The 21993-nt window shown below is 43.2% G+C and overlaps 2 protein-coding genes across 5 annotated transcripts in view; one reads left to right on the top strand and one right to left on the bottom strand.

The window, feature by feature from the left end:
- Positions 1-1509: 1509 nt before the first annotated feature.
- LOC121908781 (RNA-binding protein MEX3B) lies at positions 1510-7643 on the top strand. Of its 2 annotated transcripts, none has more exons than XM_042429057.1 (4): positions 1510-1962; positions 2474-3020; positions 5031-5272; positions 5396-7643. In XM_042429057.1, exons 2-4 carry the CDS (start codon positions 2540-2542, stop codon positions 6614-6616), a joined length of 1944 nt encoding a protein of 647 aa, XP_042284991.1. In that variant the 5' UTR covers positions 1510-1962; positions 2474-2539; the 3' UTR covers positions 6617-7643. The 2 variants fall into 2 exon arrangements, with proteins under 2 accessions (XP_042284991.1, XP_042284992.1); XM_042429058.1 differs by lacking the exon at positions 1510-1962 and adding an exon at positions 2022-2208.
- A 4462-nt stretch (positions 7644-12105) lies between these two features.
- Positions 12106-21993, bottom strand: part of LOC121908502 (protein unc-13 homolog A-like) — a 33219-nt gene continuing 23331 nt past the window's right edge. For 2 of the 3 annotated variants that reach the window (XM_042428568.1, XM_042428569.1), the window contains 14 exons: positions 21881-21977; positions 20534-20677; positions 20323-20400; positions 19726-19803; positions 19557-19645; positions 19322-19465; positions 18767-18890; positions 18071-18127; positions 17882-17962; positions 17150-17297; positions 16569-16625; positions 15843-15929; positions 15558-15714; positions 12106-15418 (listed from right to left, as the gene is read on the bottom strand). In XM_042428568.1, coding sequence (XP_042284502.1) covers positions 15130-15418; positions 15558-15714; positions 15843-15929; positions 16569-16625; positions 17150-17297; positions 17882-17962; positions 18071-18127; positions 18767-18890; positions 19322-19465; positions 19557-19645; positions 19726-19803; positions 20323-20400; positions 20534-20677; positions 21881-21977 — 1630 coding nt within the window. In that variant the 3' untranslated portion in view covers positions 12106-15129. Of the gene's footprint in view, positions 15419-15557; positions 15715-15842; positions 15930-16568; positions 16626-17149; positions 17298-17881; positions 17963-18070; positions 18128-18605; positions 18612-18766; positions 18891-19321; positions 19466-19556; positions 19646-19725; positions 19804-20322; positions 20401-20533; positions 20678-21880; positions 21978-21993 lie in introns of all 3 variants that reach the window. The other variant, XM_042428567.1, reaches the window with a different exon arrangement.

The raw sequence follows: 21993 nt of genomic DNA, 5'->3' as shown, positions 1-21993 counted from the left end.
CGTCTTTGTTCAGCCGAAACTACTATGAGGCTTCAGCAGTCATTTTGTTAAATCAAGTGGGCATATGTTCTGAATTTAAAGCCTGTCCTTTAGAGCTGCAACGATTAATCAAGTAGTTGTCAACTATTAGATAAATCGCCAACTATTTTGATAATCGATGAATTGTTTATAGTCATTTTTAAAGAAAAAAATGTCCAAAATATTTGATTCCAGTTTCTCAAATGTGAATATTTCCTGGTTTCTATGACAGTAAACTGAATATCTTTGGGTTGTAGACTGATGGTCGGAACTAAACAAGACATTTGAGGATGTTATCTTGGGCTTCAGGATGCTGTGATCGACATGTTTCACCATTTTCTGACATTTTATAGAGCAAACAACTAATCAATTAATCGAAAAATAACAACCCTACTGTCCTTTCAATGTACATATGGGTATAAAAGCAAATGCTCTTGATGAGATAATATGCGCTTTGTTAATTACAAAGTCTGTAGATACCTAACATTAAAATTACTCATCTTAACCCCAGATAGTGGGGTAAGATACCCCTCCAGCTTTTTGTTTTGTTTTGTATTTGCTATAAGAACTACATTTAATACTCTATCAACATATTAGCCCACAGACTGTGTTGGCTTATGCATAATGATACTGTACACACTGGAATCACATTCAAACACTTTGTGTCTTTTCAGTAAATTAATAATGTTCTTAAGGGGGGCATCTCCCCTATTAAACTTGAAAAAATGTGACCCTCCTCCAAATGATTTCTTGGTGGTGCCTTGATTATTTTTAATTAAAGTATTTACATGCTTTTTAAAAAAAAAAAAAAAAAAAAAAAAAAGAATATACCTATTGCCCTCCAGCTTATCTTTTCATTGTTAACCAAGCAAACAAATAAATGCAGACACACAGCCCGCGTGTGCATCAGTAGTTCAGTTGGAGCATCCCGAACGTCTCATTGGTAGCCATGATGAACACACCCTGCCATGTATGGAGCACAAAAAATGACAACAAAAAAATAAATAAATGCAGAAATAAATAATTGAAAACATAAATAAATGATGAAAAGGGACAATTAAATCAATATCTTGGGATTTATTTTCTACATTTCCATAAAGAATCTTTTATTTAGGCAGGTTTCTACATTTATTCATATATTTATTTATGCATTTCTGCCATTTATTTATTCCTGTATCTCTGCATTTATTGATTAATTTATTTATGCATTTCTACATTTATGTATTTATTTTATTTCTGTATGTCTACATTTATGCTTATGTCATTTTTTGTGCTCCATAACTATGATCACATTTATTTTTATTTATTTATTTTTTAACACATGTATCATTGCATTGACACTCATATCAGGACGCAATAAGACATAAAGGTGAAATAAAGCTTCGCCCTGCAGACTGACAGACACAATGGCAGTGACAGCAGCGGTGGCCGCTCTCCCCCTCCCACCCCCCCACCCCTCCACCCCTTTTGCTGCATGTGGCCTTTGAACCCATTGTTGTGTCGCGGGTGACGTCAGTGCCGTGTGCGGGAGACGGAGCGGCGTGAGCTCGGCGAGACAAAGGCGGCGGACCGAGCGGGGTCAGGCAGCAGCACAGAGCCGAGAACAGCCACTGTGTGTTTTTTAACTAAAAAGGGAACTGCTCGTCTTGGATTTCAGCTGCGGTCTCCTGACGGTGCGCAGAATGAAGACCCAGTGACACTCCCAGGAACATGCGTTGACTCTCCAGAAACAGGAAAAAAAAAAAACAACAGTGTCCTCTTTTCGCTTTTTTAAACGTTTTTCTCCTCCGCCCCCCACTTAGCCTGCTAGTTAGCTCACTAGCTCCTACTAGCGCTGCCTCCTCCTCCTCCTCCTCCTCCTCGTCCACCTCCTCATCTTTTCCCCCTCAAGAGCTGGGCGGCAAGCGAAGAGAGAGGACCTCGTCGACACAAAGGCAACATAAAGTAAGTTCGTGTGGTTTCAGTGCTTGTTTAATTTTAAAAATCAACACGGCCGGCTTTGAGAACGAGCACCGGCTCCAGTGTCGGAGCGGAGCTAGCAGCTAGCCGCGCTGCTCCCAAACAAAGGGGTCGACAACGTGACTGAGAGCCGCCTGTTAGCTCGCTGAAGCTAACAACAGCGTATATCCCACTTTTTTCCAAAGCCGGCAGATTTTCCTAATTCAACCAGCACGTACAAGAGTGACTGAAGTTAGTGCCGCTAATGTGTTTCTTATGTGTGGAGGGAGATGCTGTGTTTGACCGGCGTTTAGAAGCAGCTTTATCCCGACAAAACAAGCAGCCTGTCGGATGGTTTCAGATGTCAGACAAGAAGCAACAACAGACAAAGCAAAGCGCCCAAACCGACACTGTTCATGCAAGATATTGTTTATGAGTGATCGCTGCTCATCTCCACTCTTTTAATCATAAACAACTATCTGAATTTGGTGTATTAACTCATTTTTTTCCCTTTCAGAAGAGGGTGAGCCTCACTCCCAGCAAACAGGCATCCGTGATCTGATGTGAGATCCACGGAGAGACTATGCCGAGCCCTTTATTCCACCCCGAGATTATGGACCACGACGTGGTGATCAGCAGCCAGCACAGCGGGGTCGGTCTGCCCCGAGAAACGGACCAGGAGTCCCGGGAAGAGGACCACCAAGAGGCGCTCCGCTTCGCCCTGGACCAGCTGTCACTCATGGCCCTGGAGAAGGCGGACTGTGTGGCGGACCCTCTGGACGGGACCCCGGCTCCGGGCTCCGAGGGTTGTAACGGTGTGAGTGGAGGCGGCTACGTGGATCTACAGATGCTGGAGCATCCCAGCGGGTCCAGGGACTCGCCGACGTCTTGCTCTCCATCCCCGGAGTACTACGGCTCGGGCGGGTACCACATGGCCGGCTCGCACCCCATGCTCCACGGGGAACAAAGCTCCGTCCTCTGCAGCAGGAAAAGAAGCGTCAACATGACGGAGTGTGTGCCTGTCCCCAGCTCTGAACATGTGGCGGAGATAGTTGGGAGACAAGGTAAGAGCTGGAGTGCGTGTGTGTGTGTGTGTGAGGATTTATTTGTGTGTTTATGTTTTTTTGGCCAGCTTACACAGGCAGCATGCCGCCTGGTTGTTCTTTGTTTGGGTGGCTGGCTGCTGAACTTTCACAGCCTGCTGCTTGGTGCCCTGCTCCTCAGTGTTTGGATCTTTTTTTAATGCCAGCATAATGCGGCTTCTCCCTGAAAATAACACACCTGCTTTATTTTCATCATCTTGATCTATTTTTTTTAAAAACAGTATTTAGACTGAAAGTGTGTTGGTTGAAGTAGGAGGGAGGGGGAGGGGTGGGAGAGGGTCAGACAAAGCGGCAGATTGTCGGGAGTCTGGACATGTCTAGCAGCCTGCACCAAACAAAGGAAATGAACCGAAATATGCAGATTTTGTGTGTCACAGATGCAGAACGGCCACTTTAAACACCGTACTCACAATCTTAAGTTATATATGTGATAACAGTGGAGGATTATCGGCTGTGCGGAGGAGATTTTTAAGGCTTGAAACGGGGCAGCAGGCGCACAAACACGGGACTGGGCGGTGATACGCCCTGCACCCAGCTCTGCCTGTCTGTCTGCAGATGCTCGCGGATGTAGCCGCTCCGCGTTACACGTGTCATTTTTATTTCCCCCAATTTTCTATCATTTTAACACTAAACGCTTTGCACCGACTCGTGTTGTGGGTTTGCTCCGGTGGTCGCGGCCGCGGCAGCGTTATACGGCATTGTTCTCTTTGTTTGAAAAAGCCATGCTTTCTGCTTCTCAGGATGACATCACACTCCGCGCGTCCTATTGGTCGCCGGGAATGAAGCGTCCATATTTAAAGACACAGCGCCGCTCGGTCGATGCTGCTGGAGCATCATGAGTTGACAACATGAGCAGTGCATCAGCCACTGACAAGTATATTTAAGCAGACAGGCTCCTCGTTTATCCTCCCTTTGTTTTTTTTCTGATATGTTATTTTAAGATGGTCAGTCACCATATTTAAAAAGAAGTGTATATTTTTGTTTTTGAGGATTCAACACAGCTGCGCACACTGGACATGAGCATGCTGATTTATTAGCAGTGATAAACTGCATATTCAGAAATGTATAGGAACTGTTTTCTGTTTGTTTATATAACAATCACCTTTTCCATCCTTATAATGTTTTTTTTACTTTTTTTTAATTGTGTAATGCATCAGAGCGCCCTGATCAAGCCCCTTAAGGGTTTTTTGCACCTCATTACATCTTTTTGTTGTTTCTGTGTATATCAATTTGTATCTTTTTCATATGTGTAAACAAATCAAAACACACTTTAATTATATAAACACTGAGTTGCCAGTTTATTTGGTCTGCCCAGCTAAAACTGATACAGTCTAATAATGCAACATCCTTGCGATAAATCCCTTCGTCATGAAGGTTAGTAATGCTCAGTCGTTGAAGCAGTTTTAAAGAGGTGTTGATTCAGTTTTCCTCACATCTTTAAAGCATGGAAGGGAAAAACAAACTTCAGGCACTCATGTGTGGAGCAGGAACAAAAAACACTGGGATTGAGATAAAAAGCCTTTATTCAATCATGGCTACTTGCAATAAAAAACCGACCAGTTTCGACCATAAAGGTCTTCATCAGGGTACAAAAGGATGAACAAACATCAAGCTAACATTTTATAAACTTGGCAGCGGGTGTAACCCAATCCTGATTGATGAGTGAACACAGGTGGGTGACAGCAATGGATCACAATGAGAAGCCATGTTTAAGATGGCATGCCTCCCCGAGTACGCACAAAGCATCCTGCACAAAAAATAAATAACCAAACCAACATCAAAATTATATACATCAAATCAGTACATCTTTAAAGCAGTTAAAACACTTCCTGTTTGTGTCCGTGACATAATCACACCGATCTGTGTTTGTTTTTTAAGTAAATGTGTTTGGAAATCTTTAGGTGTGTGTATAGTTTTTTGGCACTTTGTTGAATATCTTAAGTGATGTTTGTGTGCTTGTACGTCTTCCAGGTTGTAAGATCAAGGCCTTGCGTGCCAAGACAAACACCTATATAAAGACTCCAGTGAGAGGCGAGGAACCAGTATTCATTGTGACTGGACGTAGGGAGGACGTGGAGATGGCCAAACGTGAAATAGTCTCTGCGGCGGAGCATTTCTCTATGATCCGGGCGTCCCGGTGCAAAGCTGGAGGACCTGGAGGAGGAGGCTCTCTCCCTGGACCACCACACCTACCCGGACAGACCACCATACAGGTACTTAAGCTTCTGTAGCTCAGTCATCATGCTGTTTTTCTCAACGTTAGTTTTATTAATGTCTCATAAAACTACAGTTCAGTTTTTTCAGATGTTAAAATATTTCTCTTGTTGTCGATCCAGGTGAGGGTTCCCTACAGAGTAGTTGGTTTGGTTGTTGGACCAAAGGGAGCAACTATCAAGCGCATCCAGCAGCAGACTCACACCTACATTGTGACACCCAGTCGAGAGAAGGACCCGGTGTTTGAGGTGACCGGCATGCCCGAGAACGTGGACCGAGCAAGAGAGGAGATCGAGACCCACATCACCCTGCGAACTGGAACCTTTGTAGACCTGCAGGGAGACAACGACTTCCACACTAACGGCACTGACGTCAGTCTAGAAGGCTTAGGCGCCCTGAGCGGAGGGCTGGGGGCATCTCTGTGGTCCAGGGCTGCCAACCATCATTCTGCGCCCCCTCCTCCTCCACCCTCCCCACCTCCTCCTATTCCCATGTCCATGCACCACTCCTCCGGCCGGAAGGTGTCTTCCTCAGTCGCCTATCACTCGCACAACGGCGGGATGAGCTCAGACAGCTTCAGCAACACCCGCAAGACCAACGAGGGAGGCAGCCCCACCAGCCCTTTTAGCACAGGCTCCAGCAGTGCTGGAGGAGGTTTCACTTTCGGGGGCGACTCCACCCCAGGGCTGCCCTCCTCAGATGAACTGGGCTTTGAGTTCAGTGCTTCCAACATCTGGGCACCTTTTGTTAACGGAGGAGCAGGCAATAAGACGGCCGGCTCCTCCCAGCAGCAGCAGCCTCTACGTCGCAACAGCAGCGGCCTCAGTGGTGGCGCCATCACTCCACGATTGTCTCCAACTCTGCCTCAGGACACGGGTGTGGGCCCCCTGGATCATCCGTTAGCCCGTCGTGCCCAGAGCGACCCCCTCAGCACTCTCTCCTGGCTACAGTCTGGCAGTGCAGGAGGCGGCTCCTTCTCCGGAGCGTCCAGCTCCAGCTCCGGCGGCTCATCAACCGGGTACTCCTCCTGCTCGGCCTCCTCCCTGCCTGGCGGCTCGCCCACTGACTCCGAGGGAGGCAGCAGCGGAGTGGGCCTCAGCTCTGGGATGCTGAGCCGGCTGAAAGGCGGCTCCGGCCCCGGGGTCGTGGGCCTGGTTGGCGTTAGCCCCGGGGTCAACAGGGACTGCTTTGTGTGTTTCGAGAGTGAGGTGACAGCAGCCCTGGTGCCTTGTGGCCACAACCTGTTCTGCATGGAGTGCGCTGGGCAAATCTGCCAGTCAGCTGAGCCAGAGTGCCCCGTCTGCCACACCCCCACCACACAGTGCATCCGCATCTTCTCCTAATGGCAGGGGGAGGGGGAGGGGGGACATATTGAAGGGTGGGGGGGCAGGAAGAAGACTGGAGTGGGGCACCAGCTGTGGCGGCAGCGGCGGCGATGGAAGGATTCACACTAATAACCTTCACACACACGATGGACCATAATAAATGCATTAATAGAGATGATGATACTATACGGATGTTGATTTATTGCTGATAACTGTCAAGATTAATAATAACAATAATAATAATGACAATGACTTATTTTCAGAGTGAAGTTAATTGAAACTGGTCTGCAGACAGTTGGGGCTCAGACAGTCTCTCGGCGGTGAACTTATGGAAGGAAACTAGTGTCTTATCTCTCTTCAGGCCTTCATTTTGACCCGGAGCAGCCCGCTCAGCTCGACGTCGCTTCGGGCTGCCGGCCGTCGGTCTGTCTCGACATTTTCTTCATTCTGGCTTATTCAGATCTCTGCCTGCTTTCTCTCTCACAGCCTTTCCTTTTGACACTTTTGTACTTAACAGATATTTTTCGATGAAGCTGTCAACGAGGCCTGCACTTTTCTACTCCTTATTTTAACGTTCTCGACAGGACGCAAAACTGTTCCAACAATCCCTTGCTTTCTCTCTCTCCTCTGCTCTCACTCATGCTGTTTGTGACATTAAGCGGCGGGGGGGTCGCTATTTTTCCGTACGCTTGGAACTTTTTTAAAGGTCGGCATGTAGTCAGGCACCTAGCAGAACAATACACCCAAGAGACCTCTTGAGGATGAATTCCAGTTTCTCATTGCCACATAATAGAAATTAGCCATCAGTAATGCCAAATGAATGCTGTTAATAGAAGCAAACATGATCAAATTCAATAACATGGATTTGGATGAGTCTGCCCCACATTTCAAATGTGGTTCCCGCATTGATTCACATTAATGATCCTTTTTTTAAAAAAAACAAAAAAACAACAACGTAGAAACGTACCATTAATGATACTGAAGGAATGTGACTGAGGTCAGTTTTCTGTACGTTTGGGCTGCCTGACAATCCCTTTACATCTCTCTCTCTCTCTTTCTCTCTCTCTCTCTCTCTCGTGTGTGTGTTTGCATGTGTGTGTTTCTGGGTGGTTGCGCCCACTCATGCTATTCTTCACATTGGCATCATTGTGTGTCATCACCATGAGAAGGTTTCTGTCCCACCGCCCCTCTCCTTCAACTTCCCTCACAGTCTTATAGGAAAGCGTCGCTCCGATCCATCCACACCAGGACATTCTCTCCCCTTCACATCCTCTGTCTGTTACATCTAGATCGGCTTATTTAGTGTTTTCTACTAGTTTTTTTTTTTTTTTTTTTTGACTCTTGACTGTCAAGTGTGTGGCTAACAGACATATTTTGAACTCTAGGATGAGATAGGGCTTTTCTGATGTCACACGTGAATGTTTTGTCCAATAAGGGGTCTTGGTTAGGGAGAGACGTCTCCTCCCACATGAAACAATAATAAGGGGCTCGATTAAACCGTTTGTTTTTTTCATGCACTGTAAAACTCCCCTCTAAAAAAAAAAAAAAGGAAAAAAAAAAAGAAACAGCTCTTACTGTTTTGTTAAGTTTTGGTCTTCCACCCCACTCTCACAGCAAAGCTGTATGGCACTCTCTCAAATGACACACTGTCGTACCCGTATAGCGCCGTACTCCTGGCCAAATGTAGTGCACTATATGGATAGTTGTTTGAGATTTGTCCTGTGTTTCATAGCATTACTCAGTAACTCCTGATGAGGCGGTCGCATCCTGTTTTGTGTTTTGTGTTTTTGTTTTTTGATCCAGTGAGTTTGCAGTAACTGCCTCCTTTATAGTGTTAATACTGTATGTGTGATTTGGGCGATGTCGACGTGATGGTACACGGTTGCCGTTAGCGGCCCTTCTGAACATACTGGGAATCAGCTCATAGAATGAGACAAGCCATGACAACTGAATTAAAGCGACACACCTAATTCTTAAGGGCTTCCTCTGACTGCACAGACATGATCACGTTTTCAGGCTCACACAGTAGAAGAAGAATTAACTTGTCCTTTATGGCAGCTAGTAGCTAGGTCATCCAGGGCTTCCAGACACGCTTTGTGTTCAAATCCCAGCAGCTGCAGAATGTTTTGCTTCTTGTTGTTAATGATTTTTTTTCTCTCTCTCTCTCTCTAATTGGTCTGTCATCACCTGGTCCTCAAATCGCATACTCTTAGTGTAGTGTAGGACGCTGCAGTGTGGACGTCAGGAAGGGTTGTGGGTTTTTAATATTAAGGAAAAAAGGGTAACTCTTGCTTGAGTAAATAATTGGCAAAGCCACACAGATAAAAAAAAAAAAAATGTGCAGTTGCTGCTGTGCTTTGGTGCTCCAGTCAGTATAATGTTGAACTTATTTGCTGTCTGACTGTTCGTTAGCTACTTGAGGTGACGAAGGGCAGTCGCTCCACAGAGGAATCTTAACTAATAAGCCGCTGTCCTGGTTGAGCGCAGCAGTGCACTGATTCATGTGTCCATACGTGTAGGAAAACTCTAAACCAGGAGCCGAACCGGTAGTCTTTGTGAAGACTAACTCATGGTGCTTTGGTGCAACTCTCTACTGAAACACGGTGATGAACAAAAGCTGGTTGGTAGTAGGGCTGGGTGATATGGACAAAATCAAATGCATATATTTTTGATCAAATACCTCAATATCGATATTGAGACAGTATTGTAGGGATGACTGTTGGTGCTTTCACAAAAGATTTTTGATAATCATCAGTAATGTGGATATAATGACTAAGTGAGTAAATGCAAATAATAGAACAGGAATAGACGACACTTGCAACAATGCCATATTACGATATCCAAAATCTAAGACGATATACGGTCTCATTTCACGATATTGATGTATCTGTATATTGCCCAGCCCTAGTTGGAGGCCGTTTAGTTCTCAGACTCTTCAGTGCACTGTAGACCTGACAACCCTGATCTCATTCTCCTCGCTGCGTCCAAACCGGCAACCCATCCCCTCGTTGGGCTCCGATGTCAAACGTCGCTTTTCGTCTCTTCCCGTGTTCACTCGGAACAGATGCAGGGCGGCGAATGTGTCTGAACGGACAGATCGGTCATGACTGTTTGTGTGAGTCTGTTGAGGCCAACCTTAAAACTGTAGCCCTTCTTAAAACTGTCCAAGTCGACGTGTTGAGGAAATAAAATGTGTCATTTTTTCTTTGCCAGATGGGTCTAATGTAAATCCTGGCGTTGCACCAGGATGCTTCTGGCCAATGAGAGAATGTTAGGGTTCATGTACAGTAGTTTAATTGTTAAAAAGGTACAAGTTTTTTCAGATAGACTGCTGATTTTTTTTTTTTAATTTCTTTTAGCCAAACGTATTCCCCTCCCCCATTTCCTTCCTAAAGGTTTGAAAACAGGGTTTCCTGAGGCATGCTAGCCAGTGACCTCTGACCTTTTTTGTGATTAGAGGGGGGGATGCGAAGAGAGCCATGCCAATAAGGGGTGACAGACACCCCTCAAGCCTCCGCTCTCCTATTTTTGCTTTAATTCTCTTTGTATGCAGAACCAAAATGTAAACGTCAGCAAACTAGGTTTCAGGCCTGACCTGTGTGTAAATATCCTGAATACAATCATTGGGATCTTGTTTTCACAAGCAAAATGACTTAATTGAAGATAAGTGTAGTTTCTAAAGAACATGTATCATTATTTGTAAGTTAACCATCTGCATGTCTTCAAGCCACCTGGCATTAGCTAATAATTTTTAAGATAAAAAAAAAAAGACTTTTTACACATTTTATTTTTTACAATTTATTTGCTTACCTAAATATCCCAGACAATAATGTGACCCTTTTTATTACTTCAAATTTATTTTTATTTTCCATTTTTTTATTTTCCTTATTTCCTGTGTACTACATATAGGCAATTTATAACAAAATGAGAAAATTATTGAAGAAATTTTAAAATTGAAATATATTTTATTTGAAAGTTTATGGACCTTTTAACCGTGAGCCGGGAGAATTGTATAATCATATAATTTGAGCTGACTTGACGGTTATGAGAAATGTATCAAGAGTTTTATTTTTTATGCTTCTTTAATAAAGTCTTGTTTTTGGTTTCATTTTTTTACTGTAAAATGATCTTTTGAGTCTTGTGTCTTTATTTCTGCCCAGTGCAGAGTGGAAATGTGCAGCGGCTGCATTTTTGCCACAGGATGGCAGCATAGACGCAGCAGCAGCAGCAGCAGCAGCAGCAGATGAAGGCATCCTGAAGTTCTTACATGTTTACATCCAAGTCCAGAAGAGTTTTATTTCTACAGTCAGTTTGGCCTAAATCTAACATTTAAATGGATTTGAGTAGGCAATGAAATGCATTATATTGTCAGAAGCACAGGCTGAGTATGTGTACAGTCTACGATTAGAAGTAATGCTGAAAAGATTCATCGATCTTTGGTCAGTTGATTGACAGAAAATGAATCAATTTTAATAACAGTCATTTATCAGGCAAGAACGTCAGCGTTCAAGATTCTGAAAGCTTTGCTGGGTCTTTGTGCAGGGTTTTCTCTGTTTTATCTCATTGCAAATTTAATATTTAAATCATGAGTGGCATTTTTAAAAACTTTTCTGACCTTTAATAAACTGAACTAGAGCTGATATGATTAATTGATTAGACTAAATGAATTGGCAACTATTTTAATTGATTACTCATTTAGTCATTTTTTTCAAGTGAAAATTCAAAATAATGGAAACTTCCAGCTTCAATAATGTGAGGATTTGCTGCTTTTCCTCATCTTACATCATAGTAAATTAAACATTTTGAGGTTTTGGACTGTTGTTGGATGAATATTAATACATTTTCAGATGTTTTATAGACCAAATAATGAATTGATTAATTGAGGAAAATAACTGACAAATTAACCAATCACGAAAAGTAGCGTGACAAGCACAAACTGTTCACCAGGGTTACACTCTTCTTTGATCTACAGGAAGTTTAAACATTTCAGCCAGAATAAGAAAAATACTTTTTCACACTAATTTATGAGTTCAAAATTCCTGCAGACATTTGCTCTAGATTTGCCAAAACTAAAAAAAAAATTAGCCTCTCCTTTTCTCCACTAATGAGAAGGAGCTAAAGCATCTGTTTCAACTTGTGTAAAGTGGTGATGTGTGATATCTCCCTCCCTCCTCCACAGGGAGGTCAGAGGCCACGCTGAGAACAGACTGAGTGCTCACTGAAGTGGAAGCCGGTTGTTCCAGCTGAAGGTTTGTGTCAATAACACCCTGCTGTCCCCATCTGCAGCATCTGTTAAAAAACACTGTCTGAGTCTGGCTTTTTTTTTTCCAGAGGTGAAGATTGAAATTGTTCTTAACTTGTTGCATAAAAACTCCAATTAAACATTCTTAAATTGGATAATTTATGTTTTTTGGATACAATAACTAAATGAAAACATATTTCCCACTCACAAATCAAGCTGCAATAACATGATTCTCAAGTACAAGAAGGAAAAATAAAGCAAAAGGTTAGATTGTGACACAAATGTCCTTTTAATAGGAAGCAGATCACAATCGGGCTGCATTCCAGTTCCACTTCATCCTCATTAAAGAACGATCAATAATGATAAGAAACAAATTAGAAACATCCTCAGTAGAAAATAATTCTCTCATGCGAATTCTGTGTTCACACTACATTCATATTGGTTACAGATGACATATTCACAAGCCTTTTGGAAAAGAAAAAAAACAAAAACAAAAACACATTGATGATTTATCATTACACAGGTTTGGAAATTAAAAACGGAGAAAATAAAACATCAAAGAGACACGTGCTGGCACAATAAAGTTTCCCATCATGCAATTGTAGTTGATTCTATTCACAGGGTGGGCATCATTGGTCTCCACAAGAGTTGTGTCGGCGTGCATGCATGCATGTGTGTCATCTTACATGTGCCCCTTTGTGCTTGAGCATAGATTGGTGTGTAGATGTGTGTGTGTGTGTGTGTGTGTGTGTGTGTGTGTGTGTATGTATGTGTGTGTAGGTGTCGTCAGTGCGTGTGTGTGTACGCACATGAAGCAGGCAACCAACAAGCCCCCGAACCGGACGATCAATTCTTTTTTCTTTTTTTTTTTGTTGCTTTTTCGGCTGTAACCTGGGATTGCTTAGACGACAACATATTAAAACAATGTAACTGCACGGCAAGCTCCTTTTTAAAAGGGCTAGTTCACCCAAAAATTTAACGCATTATTCAATGTTTGTATGTGTTGAGTGAAATTTGGAGGCCTAAATCGAAAAGGCATGAGGCGGCTCTGGATTGAACTATCCCTTTGATGGCAGACAGAAGGCTCTGCTGGAGGATAAATAACATTCAGAGGATTTGTATTTGGTAAGAATTCAACAGTAATCATTAAAAGACAACACGTGACAGGCCAGCAGTGATGTCTCCACACAGCAACAGGAAAAGCTCCTGCAGCGTTTTTACTCGCTGTCACTGACATCATTAAGTTTCACAAAGAGACCACAAGACAAGCTGGACTACGATCGTGAGTGTTTGCTCACCTTTTTGCAGTGAAAGGTAAAAGGGTTCATCAACACACGTGACAAGACTGAAACTAATACTTGAACACCATAAAATTCTTGGTGGTGACTCTGATGGCTTCTTTCTTTGAAAAAACAAACAAACAAACATGAGCTCTGCTTCGTGCAAATTTGGTCCTACTAAAGGCAAATAGTAATTTAAGGACAAAACACATTCCCTCTCTCTTATCCATAAAATATGTCTGGTGCTTCAGAGAAAAAGCGTGCACACTTCCAACAGGAACGGGCATTTTTATGAGTCCGTAAAGAAAATATCTCAGCGATATACAAAAAATACCCCCAAAAAGAATCATAAGTCTCCCATTCCTTGGATCTGGATATTGCGGTTGGTTCTCCTGTAGTTATATTGACAGCGCATACATTTTGGGTGTGTAGATACAATATATTGCTCACAATCTCATAGCCCATTTTGCAGCTCACACACACACTCACACACACACACACACACACACCTTCACACACATGCAGGCACACAATAACAAAAAGACACAGCAGTGTTCACAGAGGGTTTGTTCTTCATAAAATCCACGAGGTTCAGTGAACATACAAACAAACCACTATTGCCTTTAAGAGATGAGTTTGGATACGTGTGCGGGCGTTCAGGAGGACGAGTGTTCCGCTGAGCATCGTCGTGTGTCCTCTGGACTTCACGTGGATTTGTTCAAAGTTCCTCCACAGTGTCACTCATGAAAGACTTTCTGAATCCTAGCGTGTCTGCAGTGTGGCCGTGTTTTTTTTTTATTTTTATGGCAGAGCAGGTAGGAGGGTGGGTGGTTGGTTGGGGCACGTGGGGGAAACAAGAAGCATGGGCAGTATGTGTTAGTGCGTAAACTGACGTCCCAGTCCACTGATCCCGTAGCCCTTTTTGGAGTTAATGTGCACTCTAGGGGTGTGGATGTGTTAGATGCTGGGGTATTGCTCCGTTGTCGTGATGTGAAGTGAGAAAAAGTGGCCGCGACTTCTGCCTCTTCCGACACATCGCATATCAGACTCAGCGTTTTTTCTTCCACTGTTGGCGTGTTTTTCTTCATGATGAGGAAGGTGAGTCAGATCGTAATTATAAAACCTTATTGTACCGGGGTTATATGCACCATGCTCACACAGGTAAAATATTGGAGGCACCCATCTCTGATGGGAGGAAGGGAACAGTTGCCATGGTTACAGGAAAGTGAATCACAGTGTTCCTGGGGGGTCAACATGCAGGACGTTAGTACATTACAGGACAGACTAGCAGTGACGTTGCCCCTGGACACTGATCTAAGGTCAGTGTTGTGGTTTTTCTCTATTTGGGTTTTTGGGCATTAGGAAGCTGATCTTAGATCTGTGCCTGAACTCAAACTTACACGACACATCACACCATGGAAAGACTACGCAGAGCAAACGAGGGCGAGGAGGGGATTGGAGGGGGGGACGACAGACTGGAAGAACGACACACAGTCAGGCAGGCAAGCGGACAGACGGACAGAGCGTAGCTGGGCGAGGACTGCTCTCCTGAAGACACAGAGAAGCAAAAGTGCAAAGTGGTCGTTCTCAAACTATTCACATGGTTTTGTTTGTCTGCGTTGCATTATTTCACATCTAAATGTACAGCATATAAAAGGTGTGATGTGTTATAGGAAAGGCTGAGTGAGGGATTGACAAGTGCTCGCTAATGTGTGGCTAACCCGAAACCGAGAGGTCTGAGTAGGGCAGCTGTCGAAATATTCAAAATTAAATATGATTTTTTTTTGTATAAACATATTCCTCCATGTTTGCATTGATAACGTTGCAATGTAAATGTTGCATAATGTATGCAGATATATGTACAATAGAGCATTTTCATGTGTGTGCTTGTGTATTGCACATGGTTGTCTTATCTATGAAGGTGGGAGAACTATATGTGTGCATAATACTATGTCTATCAGGTACGTCTGGTGTTTTTGTGCACATATGCGCTCCTCTTCCTTGCTCCTTCAGCTGCGTCCTTCCTCTGCTGAGCGCTGGTCCGACTTGAGCTTGACGAACTCTTTCGCCACATCGTCGTTGTTGCGCTGTGAGAGGATGCGCAGCACCGTCAAGCCCGTCTCGTCCATGTGGACACGCCTGCCCAGCGGCATCCAGCAGGTGACGCTGTTTTTGTTGGCTATGTCCTTCACCTGCAGCACACCCATGCCAACGGTGCGGTCCTCCCTGGCGAAGCAGTAGTCCTTCACACACACCTGCAGCTCGTAGCTCTCTGGACCAACCTCGGTACCCAGGGAGCTGAAATAAGACAGCAAACGTTACATGCCTCGTTAAGGGTGTTTTAAGTGGGTTCATATCAATATCAGTGCACAGTTAACCTTCTCAGCTCTGGATCTCCTGGTACAAAGATGTCTGAACTACAAAGAGAGATACTCACTACTGGAAGCTCTCATTGAACTTAGGTGACCAGGTGTTGTTCTTGGACTTAGTTGCAAATTTCCTCTTCTTGTCACTGAGGTGAGGACCGATGATGTAGACTTCCACGAAGGGCCGGAAACCCTGCGCCTTCCATTTCAGGTCATTAGCAGCCACCACTGGAGGAAGAAAGTGAGTTAAGTAAGACAAAGAAGGAAGGTGAGAGAGGAAAAGAACAGAACATAGAAGAAGAATGCAGATATTGGTTTTTTTTTAAAATAGGACAGGGGTGCACTGTTTTTTTTACCTTTGACACTGATCTTATGTTCTCCGTTAGGTTGGGGTAAGATGTCCACGTGCATGACCACCTCTCCAACTGCATCCACTCCAGATGCTGTAAAGACACACTCAGTAAGTGGTTGATTGAAACCTGAGATGGCCGTAAGTGGTGTGTTTCACAGTCCGCAATGTAGCACAACTGAGATTTATGACTTGAAGAATTGGGATGCATCAGCACATTGTGAACTAAATTTAAACATGCTGAAACTACACACACACGCGTGCACACGCACACACACACACATGTTCTCTGTTATAATCAGATGAGCAGGACTTGGCTGAGTAAAGCAGCTTTTGAAAGAAGGAAAAAGAAAAAGGAGATGAAATTGAAAGAATCCAAACCGCAAGTTTCTAGAGAAGTGCTCAAAGTCACTGCGGTGCTTACATTCAAGCTCACACCTGGTCTGCTGTTTTGGACATTATCTTTCTGTGCTCACTCTAAATACAATACAAACTTCATCCTCCACAAATATTACTATGCATGAGTCATACTTTTTCTTAGTTAAATAATTAAAAGAAGCTTGAACAGGAAAGTAAAAAGGAAGAGAAAGAAGAAGAGGCAGAGGGAGAGTTGAGGCTGTGCCATGGGCTGCTAACTGTCTCGAGTTATCGTTTGTCTCTTGGCAGTTTGATCACACAGATGTCTGAGCTGCTGTGGGACATGCAACTTTTACATAACACTGCTGACACGTACGTTTCTCCGGTGGTGTGTCTTCATTTGCTGAGTACCTGATCCCTTTCCCTCCATGGACTGAGAGGAGACAGAGGACGACAGCAGAATAACAAAAAAGATGTTCGTTAGGACAGCATGTAGAAAGCACAACACACAAAATGGTTAAGAGGCAAGGTGGGGTGTGTGTATGTGGGAAGTAATAATATCTGCATATGAATGAAGTGGTTTCAATACCTGGATGACTACAGTGTCCTTCTTTCATTTTCTGCTGATCTAAAATCCTTCTGTGGACATTTATTCTGTATATAACTAAAACCAGCAAATGCAAAAAGCCTTTTTTTCTGTAACTAATTAAAGTGAAATGAAACATTTTCTCTCAACACTGTAGGCAAATTATTCTATTTAATCCCATAATCCCATTTAATTCCATAAACTATAGTAATAGTAAGAAAAGGCAGCAGAGCTCTTTGAGAGTAACTGAATGCATTTTTGTGTGAAATTGTTTGAACCTGCTGTGTGACAGTGTGTGTGTGTGTGTGTGTGTGTGTGTGTGTGTGTGTGTGTGTGTGTGTGTGTGTGTGTGTGTGTGTTTGAAGTTGTACCCTGAGCGTTCTGTGAGAGGACAAACTTCCTGATGAGTTTGTCTGTGGCCTGTGTGTACAGAGACAAGGCGTAGCGCAGAGACTGCAGGTCTGGACTCTTTTCCAAGAATGTTTTCTTCAGGCCCACACCACCGGCATGGAAGTATTGCTGCATAACAGGTACAACATGACACATGCATTTTAGATAAGTATGTGTCAAACAGATAGACAGTGAGAAGACACTGTGAGCTCTAAGTGGAAAAACTTGGGTGTGACGAAACTGCCTTGTGGTGTGCAACAACCTTGTCAGCGTTGGACCTTTGAAGCAAAACCAGGATGATTTGAAGCTGGTTTGGTAACTCAAACACCAAACAGGTATTTTCAGTAGTGTGCAGTGTACAAAGTATTATGTCAGTTCATCAGAAATTTGACACTAAAAATAACAAATAACATATTTTACCAATAACAGAGGTAAGATGAATATTGTAGGTTGTGCAACAGAGAAGAGCATTCCATTTTGAATGATTTTGAGCCCATAGATTCACTGTATTTGCCTAAGTAACATACTGTTGTCAGCTACACAAAGTGAATCTGAACCTAAAACCAGAGTATAAATCTATCTCTATTAGTGAGCGCTCCAGGGAAATTTCCTGTTCCTGTTAGTTAAGTATTTTTAGTGGTAACCAAATCAAAATATAACAAAAAAAACATAAGAATCAAGAGCAGTAATGTGTCTACCGATCATTATCATACCTTAATAGTGTCCAGTGCCAGCTCTATTACTGCACACTGTTTAGGAGTCAGAGCTTTGGCCTCCTCTCGGCCCATGTGTTCCTGTAGAACAGACAAACAAAGCCCTCAGTTTATACCACTACAACTGTTGAATTATTCATTATAGTAACATTTCATTGTTAGGAATTTTGCTTCCTTCCGTTTTATCACCTTGAGCTTGGAAAGCTGGCCTAAATCCTTAGCAGCATTGAAGATCATCTGGGTGCCCTGTCAAGCAGAGACGGACAGACAGGTGAGTACAGTAGAGTCAAGAAAGAGGGGTGTTTGAGAGATGTGCAGGTGAGGAAGATTTGCAGAGTGAGAGGTGAGTTCTGGAGGTTTGGTGAAGACAGTTCAGTAGGAGAAACAAGAAATGAGCCTCAAGAGTGAAGGGGAAACAAGTAGCTACTCTCATAATGTAGATCGCAATTGAAACTGGGTGAACGATTCAATTTTGGGAGTAATTTTCAAAGAGGGAGAGAAAGAACGTTTAAATGCTTTGGACAGGTAGTGTAGTATGTAAGGTTAGCTTAGATATCCACACAAAGAGAGGAGGAATACAACTGTGACAAAGGCTACAGAAGGTGGTGTTGAGGCTCCCTCTGTTCTGTGAAGTGTGGACTGTTAGTGATGTTTCTTCATGCTTAAAGAGAGACACACACTCACACATACACACACACACATGCTTGCACACTCACATACTTACAATAACCTAAAGAAGGAAGGGAGAGAGAATTAGGTCATGTCGAGATAGATGGTCAATGTATAATCACAATGGGACACTGTATTGAAAGGAATTGAAATTCAGAAAAAGAGTGTTTGGCAAGAAGTGGAAATAAAGTGAGTATGTCATTGTTTATTACATACCGTCTGGTCAGTGAGCGTAGGAAGAACGATTGTTTTCTCCATTGTGTTCATCACCAGTTTCCACAGCTCCTTCAGCACTCTCTTCAGAACTGTCTTCTCGCAGATCTTAGCAAACAGCGACAGGCTGAAATACAAAAACACACAATCTCTCAACTGACAAACTGACTGTTATGACCATTAAATACGAACAGTATTTGTGGGCGTTGGGTATTATTTTAAAAAAATTAACTTGAATTTCAGCACCAATTGAAAAAAAATCTTTATGTGTTTTAATAAACCCCCTTTTTCATTTAGCAAAATATGCCAAACTACAGTTATTTGAGGAAAAGCATCCGTACAAGAACTTTCTCTAAACAAAGTCTAAACTCTACAGATTTTTCAGATTTTCTGATTAACATCAAGGAAAATCTGATTAAAGCTGGGAAATAAGAATGTGAACAAACACTGAATGCCAACTATTAATGCTTGCCAGTTTTTGATACTGGAACTGGATGCTGCAGACACATTTGGTCGGTGCTCAAAAAGTATTGATATTTGATATCCAGCCCGACTCACTTGCTGTCCAGGAAGTCCATGATGGGCTGAAGGACGTTGTCCGCCTCCTGAACCACGCTGCCATTGGCCGGTACAGTCTGACCCTTGACCTGGGCAAGTATGTCCCCCATCTGCCTCACATTGTCCTCAATCTGGGGCTGGAAGCTAACAACACAACAACAGACCTTGACATCAGCTAAAGAGGCTGGTCGCAGAATCTCTTTGTTCCAGGCAGGAATCAAACAGACACACCCACCTGACGGCAAAGATGTGGCTGAGGTCGTCCATGACGTTGTTGAGTTTGTTCTGCAGCTCCTTCAGAAAGTCACTAGCCTCCACATTGAGCTGGAAGAAGATAAATAGGATGAATACATGGATGTCAAATTGGCACAATCACAACAAAAGCTGCATGTATGGAAACTTACGTCTTTGCCTCCCATGGCCTCGAACATCTTCTCCAACTGGACTCTCAGCTGCTGGATGTTATTGATGATGATACATGGCTGAGGAGAGACAGAAAAATCATTACACACTTCTCTCTCTTTCACTCTCTCTCTGTCTGCTCCTAGCTTTTTATTGTAATCAATCAAGGTTCGTCCTCCTAACTTTTTTTTATTGCTTCTTTGGCGAAAACACTCTTAGTGATGCAGGGCAGGAGAAGCTCAACTTTTCAGTAATTACTGCTCCTCCGGGGCTCCTGGTCTCTCTGGGAGTGCAGCCCACTTTCCCCCGAGCCGACACCACATTCAGCTAATTACACAGCCCTAATTTACTCTGAAACATTGCAACCTGGGCACGGCTATTACGCTAAAGTGTGGTCTATTGTGCTGAATTAATTTAATTAACCTGACCACATATAGTACACCACAATGCATACATCTCAAAACTGATTCTTGATGGAGCTCAAATTAAATTATCACCACTCTTTATCCCCCTGACACAAATTTCCACCTGATACCTTGTTGCACCAAACTTTTCCTCTGTGTCTGTCTTCTATTAAAACATTTGTGTAAGCCACCTACCACTTTCTCCTTCTTGACATGATTTGGAAAGTCCTTTGCTATGATGTCAGCGTAGGACAGCAGGACATTACCGATGGTCTAAGAGAGAGAAACAAAAGAAAGGAATGAGTGCACAAATACAGAAAGAAATCACACATTAATACTGTATGTTACATAAAAGTCACTGCTAACGTAAAGACATTCTCTGCAAGAATTTGAACGTGAAAGTCACCTTGGCGAATCTCTTCATGTAGTTGCCGACAATCTGAGGGTCTGGACACTCCAGTTTGCGGATGATTTCAAAGCTCTGATTGAGCTGAGAGAACACGTCCACCACTGAGCAGGAGAACAAAGCGTGCTCTGATGTGACCTGGAACTGGAGAACGAGAAGAAACAAGAGGAGCGGAGAGAAAAATATGAGAGAGGATAAGACTGTTTCTTGGTGCTGATGGTGCGGCACATAAAAACACTCAAGGTGGTGTTTGATTCCCATTAAGGGGCCACACATGGGAGAAGTTCACAGTACTGTAACAGATCATGGACAATAAAACTGACCTCTGTACAGGCGTTTCTCACATTGTTCATATTCTACATATCTGCATTAAGAAGATTTGTGAAGCGATTCCTCTGAAAACGTTTGGATCGGAGCGATGGAGATGATCAGAGGGTTATGATGGGGAGCAGAACCCTCATTAGCAGTCCGGCCATTATCCCAGAAGTGAATAGTGTTATGGTATGTGACTGGGCCTGGGGACCGCCGTTTCGCTGACGCAGGTAAGAAGAAACTGCCTTGGCTGACATTAATTGGACCCAAAGGATTCCTAACATATGAGCTGGGAGAATCTTCAGCTGCTTAGTATCGACCTTCTTACCGTGTGGAGATGTAGGCGTGAGCGAGGCTGAGAGTGTGAATCGGTGCGTGGTGTGTGTGTGTGTGTGTGTGTGTGTGTGTATGTGCGTACATTGAGTTGTGCTGTAGCATCTGCTCTTCTCTGCAGTGAAGCTTTTTTTCATTTGCCTTTGGTATTGAGTCGGTATTGATTGCCTTGAGGCCTTCAACCTGCTCTTCTCGGTCTGGAATATGCTGAGTCAGGAGAGCTGATGTGAACTTCCTGAATTTGCATGAGAAATGCATGAATACATGTTTTTGGATGGGGGGGCAAGTGCTGCAGGTAGGAGGTCAAATCTTAGCTTTTGTATTTTATTGCTGTCTCAACAGAATTTGATTGTTGAATTTTAGTGAAACTTTAGTCTTACATGATTATCTCATCCGCCTTTGTGCAGTTCTTTTCTCCACTTTTGTCTGTACAATTTGCTTTCACGTTTAGCAACATGAAAAAAAATTCAAACACTGTTTGTAGAATAAGAATCAGTTCGTATGTGATTATATTGAATATAAAAATCAACGGTTTTTAAAAACTAGGTGTTTTTGGGTGTAGTTTTGTATGTAACAGTTAGTTGGTTGGTGTTTTACAGCACTTGCAGGGATGTGAGCAACAAGCTGTGAATTCTCTAGCACCTGTTAATATGCCGGGTGGGTACCATTTTACATGTGAAGGGTGCAAATTAAAACAGTTACCCCGTCTTTTTTGTCCCTTTCCAGGGCTCCATGTAGAAAATCTCTGGATACTTCCTCATTTTCGTCCAACCACATGATGACAAATGGCTCGAACCAGCTGCAGAGGAGAAAAT

This window comes from Thunnus maccoyii, chromosome 12, assembly GCF_910596095.1.
Source record: "Thunnus maccoyii chromosome 12, fThuMac1.1, whole genome shotgun sequence".
Lineage (NCBI taxonomy): Eukaryota > Metazoa > Chordata > Actinopteri > Scombriformes > Scombridae > Thunnus > Thunnus maccoyii.
The sequence above is the reverse complement of the archived record's forward strand: the minus strand, read 5'-3'. Positions and strand labels throughout refer to the sequence as shown.

What these genes read in the sequence shown, in the direction of transcription:
- LOC121908781 (XM_042429057.1), top strand. Translation starts at nt 2,540, where the DNA reads ATGCCGAGCCCTTTATTCCACCCCGAGATTATGGACCACGACGTGGTG. An exon ending in GGAGATAGTTGGGAGACAAG is followed by an intron (nt 3,021 to 5,030) that starts GTAAGAGCTGGA and finishes TACGTCTTCCAG; the next exon opens with GTTGTAAGATCAAGGCCTTG. An exon ending in CCGGACAGACCACCATACAG is followed by an intron (nt 5,273 to 5,395) that starts GTACTTAAGCTT and finishes TTGTCGATCCAG; the next exon opens with GTGAGGGTTCCCTACAGAGT.